We start from the raw sequence: 8,279 nt of genomic DNA, 5'->3' as shown, positions 1-8,279 counted from the left end.
ACGCGCGGGATCAGCCGTCCTCTCGCGAGAGGGCCCGGCCGCCGGAAGTGCCCGCCCGCCAGCGCCAGTCGGTTGGGTCGACGCCGCGGGCCTATAGCGTCCCTCCGTCTCTGCCCGGCTGCCGCCGCTGGACCACCATGGACGGTAAGATTACGGCCGCCGCCCTCCAGGGGCGCGCGGGGCGGGGCCGCCTCTCCCGCCGGCGGGGTTCAGGGTGGCGCCCCTGGCCTCCATCCCGGACCCCGATCCCCGACTTCGGAGCCTCGACACAGGACTCGACCGCGGGACCCCGATCCCCGACCCCGGACTCCAGGGCGTCAACCCAGGACCCCGACCCTGGATCCCGATCCGCAGCCCTGGGGCCGAGACCCGGAACTTGGAACCGGATCTCCGACGCCGGGACCCCAATCCCCAACCTTGAACTCCGGGGCCTCAACCCAAAACCCCGGCTGCGGATCGAGACCGCGACATCTGTCTGCAGCTCCGGGGCCCCTACACAGGACTCCGATCCCCGACCCCCTTCCCCTGCCGTAGTCAGCGACCGACTACCCTTGCCCCATCCCCCCGGCTGCAGTGCTGGCGACAGACATGGGCCTTTGCAGCCCTGGGATGTCAGGTCATGGGGCCCACGAAAGGAGACAGTTGCACCACTGCCCCCAGAACACGACTGACAGTAGGAAGAGCTCAGGCAGAAAGCACTCACTATGTGCCAGGCGCAACAGCTCTTGAGGTAGGAACCATATGCTCCCATTCTGCAGACAGGAAAACAGGGTGACGGGGAGTCCCTGCAGGCACAGGCCCTAGGCGGCCCCCACTGTCTGCAGCACCACCTGAGGGCCCACTCTGCCGTGCTCTGCTCAGGAACTGGCAGCATCAGAGATAAAATGAAGGTTCCTACATCAGATAGAATGTTTAAGGGCTGGTGTGATACAGAAGTTTTGAAAATCACTTTGTGAAATTGCCTCACAGAGAGAAACAGCACCCCTACCCCCAACACACACACTCAAGTGTTGGCTTTGCCCCACAGCTCACTCAGCTCCAGGGAATTCTGTGTATCTGTCACTTTTCTCCCAGTCAGGCTTTGCCTTAAACTTTGCTCTTCAGAGTCTTCTCCTCCCACTAAGTCTGGGCCACACCCCACCCAGCCTCACTCTCCCTGCAGGAAGCACACTGCCTGCCGTGCATCTCCAGAGGCACAGACCAGGCCCGTGCTGATGGCTGCGCAGAGCGCATCTGAAGCTGGGCTCTCAGCTGGGAGTCTGTATCTGCCTTTGTGAACCCCTAGGACCCCCATTCTGGTTACAGGATCTTGTTTCTTCATTCTGGGCTAGTGTGGTAAACCCTTTCAGGAGTCGTTCTCCAAATTTAGGAATGGAATAAATTGAGATAGTTTTAAGATGAACCTGAGTCTACCTGGCTACTGGGTTTTAGTGAGTGAGTAGCAAGTTTGGATGCCCAGGACGTTAGTGGTTCCTTGTTGTGGGAAGGGGTCACCTGAGTCTGATTCGATGGCTCAGAAATGGTAGCTGCTGCGGAGAGTGGGCTCTGCAGGCCAGCTCTTTAACCACAGAAGGGTCATCACCCTGCTGTCTTTACCCATTTGCTCTTGGGAATAAAGAGTGTGTAAAAAACAGACTCAAGTACTAAGCCTTATGAAATTGGGAAGGAATTCCAAGGGTCTTTGGTAAAGCTGCACTGATTACAAACCCTCTTGAGCATTCGCCGTGGGTTGCCGGCTGCACCCATGACCTCCTTCCCCTGCACACTAATGGGTAAGGTGAGCTGGGGCCGTCCTGGTGGTACCTGTGAGGAAGCGGAGGGTCAGGGAGGCTCTGCGTTTGCCTGGCCCTGTGGCTGAGGTGGGGGCAGAGCTGGTATGGGGTGGGCCTCCCTGTAGACCCCAGTTCTGTTCCCACTTTTCACATCCGGGAGGGTCTTAGTGACCCCAGCAACCTCTTGGAAGAGTTGCCTGTCTCATTTCTTAAAACCCTGAAAACAGTCTTCTCTCTTCACAGATACCCTGTTCCAGTTGAAGGTATGTACTAAACAGCCATTCACCCCGAGCCTGGCCTGGTGGTTGCCAGTGGGGACAAATGGTGTGTCACCCTCAGGGGGTAGGGCCCAGCCAGACTGATGACCGAGGGACTCAGTGAATCGGCTGGATGGCAGGTCTTGGGCCAAGCAGAAGCAGATCACTTGGGCTCATCCGTGGGAGCAAGGGTGTGCCTGCCTTCACTGTCCACTGTGCATTTGTGGCCGTGGGCCAAGGTCCTTCAGAATCGCTGAAGGGGAGCGTTCCTCCTCCCTGGGGTGGTGCTGTGAAGCTCCTGGAGCATTTCCCTCAGGTTCCGGGTAGGTGACCATCCGTGGCTGGTTCTGGAAGACTGGGCGGGAGTGCCGTGCACAGGCTCCTGAGTGTAGGCGCCGCACTGGCTCTGACGTGTGGCCTCTGGACCAGATTCCCGGGTCAGGAAGATCTAGATTTTTCCCTGAAGAACTTAGGAGTGTGAGGTGGACAGACAAGAAATCTTTTCCACAACAGAACATCCCAAGTGCACGGGATCCCGGGGCTGTGTAAGGGGACGGTAGCTCTCCCAGGTGGGTGAGTGATATGCACTGAGGGACAGTGCTAGCAAGGCCAGGGTTAGGAAGCCGCGATCCCTAGGGTATGGGGTGTCTCCTTTCAGCAAATTTACAGCCCTGGGCCAACGAGAGCAGGGAGCAGCCCGGGGGCAGGTCGTGTGGTGACCTGGCGCCTGTCTCTGCCAGTTCACTGCAAAGCAGCTGGAGAAGCTGGCCAAGAAGGCGGAGAAGGACTCCAAGGCGGAGCAGGCCAAGGTGAAGAAGGTGAGCAGCTGCTGCTGGGCTGGGCTGGGGTCTTCTTTCTGTGCGAGGTGCTGCCAGGACTCTGGCGCGGGCGATCGGGTGTTTGCTTCCCCGGGGAGAAGGGGAGGGAGCCCCTAGCCCAGAGCGTCCGGGCCAAGGATCTGCACCGTCTTCTCTTCTGTTCCGTGAACAGCCACACCCTGCGTCTTGAGCTTGCTCCTCTCACAGATTATTTGGGAAGCAGGTTCCAGCTGCCCCTGCCCGGGGCCCCTCACGTCCAACTCTTCCCTGTGTGGCTGGTGCCTTCGGCATCAGAACCTGGGCAGAGGCCGGACCCCCTGGTGTGGTGAGGGCAGGGCGGGAAGCTCCCAGGGGTCACCTGATCTCCTGTGGGACCTCTCCAGGCACAGTCTGGCTGCTCTTCGTGGGGACTCTCTACAGCTGTTCAATAGCTGGAGAAGCTCCTAGGGGTGTTGGGTTGGGTGGCCCGTCACCCAGACTGGGCTCCCACAGCAGAAAGGAAAGGCCAGCTGACTCTTGGGTCTGAATCCTCACACCCTGGTGGTTCCGGGTGGACTGACAGCATGAGGCTCCGGGAGGAGATGGGGAGGGCCGAGTGCGTTGGTGGGAGTGGGGAGAGGCCGTGCTTTCCTGGGTCTGAGCCTCTCTGAGGGCTGGTCCGGCAGCCCTGCCCTGGATGTACTCACTCCTGAGCAAACTTGGGGCCTGAGCTCTGGCGTTTCTGTGAGGCTCACAGACGTGTGACACCCAGAGCAAGGTGCGCCTGGGGAAGGCCAAGACCAAGTCCCAGCTGGCATTTCTCTTTGAATTCCAGGCCCTTCAGCAGAAAAATGTGGAGTGTGCCCGCGTGTACGCTGAAAACGCCATTCGCAAGAAGAACGAAGGTGTGAACTGGCTCCGCATGGCATCCCGTGTGGACGCCGTGGCCTCCAAGGTGCAGACGGCTGTGACCATGAAGGGGGTGAGTGCTTGGCCGAGGGCTGTTTGCCGAGGGGGCCGTGGTTGGGGCAGGGGGCTGGCCGGGACTACCTCCAGACACACCAAGAAAAAGACACCCCAAAGCCACCGCATCCTCAGACTGTCTTCAGCGCCCCAGCCTGGTGTCCCCTTTAGTTGATGGCGTCATCTGGTGCTGTGCCAGGAGAGAGCCACACTGAGGGCCCATCCCAGGTGGGTGGCATTTCCTTCCTTCAGTCCTACTGCCTCCTCTCTCCCTCCTGTGTCAGGTGACCAAGAACATGGCGCAGGTGACCAAGGCCCTGGACCGGGCGCTCAGCACCATGGACCTGCAGAAGGTCTCGGCAGTGATGGACAGGTTCGAGCAGCAGGTGCAGAACCTTGATGTGCACACATCGGTACGTCAGCCTGGGGTCTGGGCGTGCGGGTGGCTGGCCAGGCATGTGCACCCCTGCCAGTGTCACCAGGTATCCTCTGTGCTGGGCCTCTGTGGGAGTCACCTCCCAGGAGCCCGGCCCCTTGTGGGGCATCCAGACCAGCCTCTGGAGGTCTAGCAGTTGAGACGGAGGCCTGGGGCCAGGTTGTGGGCAGCTGTGCCCAGAGGACCCAGACAGCCAGAGGGAGGGCTCTGGACAGAGCAGAGTGGGGAAGAGGGCGGTCTTGGGGGAAGGGCCTCGAGGAAGCCAGGTGAGAGGGGACCTGGGGAGGCTGCCTTGGGGTTCTCAGGTCCTGGGCCTGAGGCTGACTGCCCAGCACACGGCCCCCAGGTGATGGAGGACTCCATGAGCTCGGCCACCACGCTGACCACACCGCAGGAGCAGGTGGACAGCCTCATCATGCAGATCGCCGAGGAGAGTGGCCTAGAGGTTCTGGACCAGCTGAGCCAGCTGCCCGAGGGCGCCTCCGCCGTGGGCGAGAGCTCCGTGCGCAGCCAGGAGGACCAGCTGTCTCGGAGGTGGGCCCGGTCACCAGCCTGTGCTCTGACCCTGTGGTTCTGAGTGGGAGGCGGCTGGCCTAGAGATTGAGAAATCACAGCCCAAAACACCACCCCACTGGGTCCTTGAGTTTCAGTGCCTCCAGGCCCAGGAGCAGCTGACACACAATCTATATCTCGCTTTAGAGAGGGAGCAACAAGACTGGCCGCACGTGGCTGTTTCCAGGGCTGCACACCCATTTCCTCAAGACAGCCTTGGAGAGCAGAAGGGAAGAGGGTGGGAGGTTCCCAGGGTCTCACAGGGATCCTCTTGTCTGCAGGTTGGCTGCCCTGAGGAATTAGTGCACTGCCTCCGGCCTCGTGTGGGAAGGGCCGGGAAGGACACCCCTGCCTCCCTCCCCACTGGCCTTGTCTTTCTGATGACCCCGACCCCGCAGCAGCAGCTGGCAGCCCTGCTGTTCTCGGCCCCTCACCTGCCAGGCCTGGACACCATTCCTCTTCTCTTAGCATGGGTGTGGGTCTGTGTCCTGGGGGGTGAGTTTGCACAAACTTCAGACTTCTCTGGGTAATTTCTGTGACTCTGACCCAACCAGCTGGGAATCTGCAGGCCCCTCCACCAACCATGCTCCAAGGAGTTGCTGAGGACTGGCCAGTGGTGGCCACATGGATGTGGGTACCTCCAGACTCCATGTGACGGCAGGTGTGCTGTCCGTGGGGGTCAGGGCTGCTCCCCATTGCCAGGCATCCCCCGTAGGCCCCCACTCCAGCTGGACCTCCCCCCTGCCAGCTGCCCCACCTAGCTCCCCGGTATAAGATGCCCAGCTCCAAGTCCAGGCGTGCCCACTGGTGGTCTGCATCCTCTGCCCACCGCACCTCTGGAGGGCTCGGGCCCCGCGGGGGTGTCCTGTGTCTCCTCCAGGAGCCCAGAGTCTGCACTGAGGCCTCTCCTGTCACTGTAAATAATGGGGTGCCTTCCCTCGCTTGTCTGGCTCACCCTACCTTGTGGGCTCACACCGGCTACTTGAAGCCGGAGTGGCTGCTGGGAGAGTTGCCCTTGGCGAGCAGCGGCGGCAGCTCTCCCGACACGTGCTGGGCACCTAACAGAGCTTGGGACAGGCTGCGGTTTTCTAGTTTCCTAATTCCCGAAGTTTACTTCGTTTCTTGAAGCTTCCAGGGTTTGGGGTGGGGGAGTTGTTTGTTTTGCCAAAAGAGAAGGAACGTGCAGCAGACAGGAGCTCTGGGCGTGAGCCCCTCTGCGACATCCACTGAGGAGCGCTGCACGGTCAGTGCCGGCCGGAGGCCATCTGGCATCCTCACGGCAATGGCTCACGTGGATGGAGATGGAGCACTTTCCCTGGCTCACTGTGTTTGGTGCTTCCTGGACTTGAGCCCCTGCTTGTTCGTGCAGTAAGGTGTATGGGGTGCCTGGCACTCTGGACTGTGGCACGAGACCCAAAGTGCCACCTGGCTTTTTTTCCGTGATGCCGACCTCGCCTGGCTCCCTGGCCGTGGCCCCCAGTGGATGCAGAGCTCCTCGGAGATGCCGGGTGGGGGCAGAAGCCAAGTTTGCCTTTTCCTGGAATGCTGTTGTGAGTAAAAGTTGATTGCTGAGAACTTTCTCCATCTTCGCTCCAGAGCCTCGGGTGGCGTGGGAGCCTTAGCTGGGACCCTCAGTGTGCTCCACAGCCCCCCAATAGGAGGTGAGCAGAGGTGCCTGAGGAGGACAGGAGGGGTCGTGGGAGGAATGCACACTCCCAGGCCCCTCAGACAGAGGGACTCAGATCCAGTGTCAAGTTTTTATTTTGAAATAAGTGTAAACTTATGGAAAAGTTGCCAAGAACCCGGTTTCTGTGCACTCCCGCTGGCCAGCTTACCTCACACCACTTCCTGGTTGACCGCACGTAACCGCCGAGTCAGGAAGCTGCCCTGATGTCACTAGCTCCCATTTCTTTGTCTCTGTGACCTGACAGTCTTGAGGCGTGCTGGCCAGTTACCTTGTACCCCTATGCATGGTAACCACGAGTGCACCCTTAATCAGGTTCAGTCGGGACTCCCCCTCCTCGTTTGTAACTTCTTGGACAGTGAAAACCAGTCTTCAGGTCCTCACCTCCCTGCTGGCCACACCCCTTTCCAACCAGAGGACACTGTGCAGCCCCTGCCGTGGCCTCCCAATGCCTCGTCGGGTCACCCTTGGTCTCACCCACGCCCCCTTCACAGCAGCTGTTAGTGTCTATGGGAGTCAGTGGTTTGTGTTCCACAGAGCACTTCCCAGCCTGGATGTCTCATGGGTGTGCCAACCAGGACCAAGGTCCTAGAGCCAGAACCTCAGCCGTGACCCTGTGCGGCTCGTCCCCAGCCAGCCTGCTGACGCGACCACTTGCGGCTCCAGGCCTCCCTGTCCCTGCTCTGAGCGCGTCTGTTTGAACCAAGTCCTGGTCTGCTTTGTTCTTCACCTGCTTTGAGAAGCGCTGACGTGGGCCCTGCCCGGGGAGACGGCCCTCCAGGTGTGGCCTCCCTCAGTGGCCCAGGCTCCGCCTGCCTGGTGCTAGCCTCTGTGGAGCCCGTTACCAGGACCGCCAGGAAAGGCCTGAGCATCTGCCTCTCTGAGGTTGGAATGATGGGTGAGCAGAGGAATCCCCAGAACCAGATGGATTCACTTGAGGTGTGGCCTCTGGTGTGATTCCGTGTGCGTGGGCTGGTATTTATCATGGGAAAATACCTCCCGGTTAGCAGTTAGGCGTGCCCACCTGCGGCCTCCTGTAGCCCCACAGAAGAATCAGCTGTGGCGGGGAGAGGGGGCTGGGCAGGATTTGGCCACCTCAGGACAGAAACCCTCGACTTGCTTTTTTCTCCTGTACTGTGAGATTGACCCAAGGGCCCAGCAAGGGCCCACAGGTGTCCCTTCTGCTCACCTGAGGCCTGCCAGGGGTGGGCCCACAACAGGCCCCCGACCCACAGGCCACCAGTGGGGGCTCTCCTGTCCTCTCTGCTGTCTGCCCCCCACCCCATGACGTCCCACCCAAAGGGACAGGCACCCAGGGGGTTCATGCTTCTTCACAGAGGACTCAGGAAAGCTAAGCAGGGGGGCGATCTCAGGGCCTCTGGTCTGGAAGGGGGCCGGCAGGGACATGTTGGGGGTCCTGTCATCTCCAGATGCCCACTGACTGACCAGGGGAAGGTACTGAGCCCCCTTGGGTAGCTCTGCCCTGCAGGCCCATGTTCGTGGTATGTGAGGGGCCTTGCAGGGCTGGGCCCAGGAGAGCCCCTCGCTCCAGACCTTGCTTTCCTGTTACTCAAGAGAGGCTGGGCCAGCAGCTGGGCTGTGGGCACATGCGGTGGGGAGTAGGGGATGTGCATTAGTGTGAGGATGTGGGTGTCTAGGTGTGCACACGTGTGTGTGCGTATATGTGCCTGTGTACAGGTGGGAGGGTGGCAGCTGGACCTGAACTGTGTTTTTCAAGACCCTCCCTCCTGCGATGTCCAGGCAAAGCCCTTTCCCGACCCTGACCCCTCTGGCCCTGAGCTTCAGGACTTGGGCATT

At 60.5% G+C, this 8,279-nt stretch overlaps 1 protein-coding gene across 1 annotated transcript; it reads left to right on the top strand.

The window, feature by feature from the left end:
- Positions 1–17: 17 nt before the first annotated feature.
- Positions 18–6,352, top strand: CHMP1A (charged multivesicular body protein 1A). Its single transcript, XM_032464687.1, has 7 exons — positions 18–144; positions 2,016–2,035; positions 2,770–2,847; positions 3,662–3,808; positions 4,074–4,202; positions 4,572–4,759; positions 5,059–6,352. The coding sequence occupies exons 1-7, from the start codon at positions 138–140 to the stop codon at positions 5,078–5,080; spliced, it is 591 nt and encodes a 196-aa protein (XP_032320578.1). The 5' UTR covers positions 18–137; the 3' UTR covers positions 5,081–6,352.
- The last annotated feature ends 1,927 nt before the right edge of the window (positions 6,353–8,279 follow it).

Source organism: Camelus ferus, chromosome 21, assembly GCF_009834535.1.
Source record: "Camelus ferus isolate YT-003-E chromosome 21, BCGSAC_Cfer_1.0, whole genome shotgun sequence".
NCBI classification, from domain to species: domain Eukaryota; kingdom Metazoa; phylum Chordata; class Mammalia; order Artiodactyla; family Camelidae; genus Camelus; species Camelus ferus.
The sequence above is the reverse complement of the archived record's forward strand: the minus strand, read 5'-3'. Positions and strand labels throughout refer to the sequence as shown.

Bases quoted from the DNA above. Each gene is read 5' to 3' on its own strand.
- CHMP1A (XM_032464687.1), top strand. The intron at 2,848-3,661 runs GTGAGCAGCTGC...TTTGAATTCCAG, and splicing joins AGCAGGCCAAGGTGAAGAAG to GCCCTTCAGCAGAAAAATGT. The intron at 4,203-4,571 runs GTACGTCAGCCT...CACGGCCCCCAG, and splicing joins ACCTTGATGTGCACACATCG to GTGATGGAGGACTCCATGAG.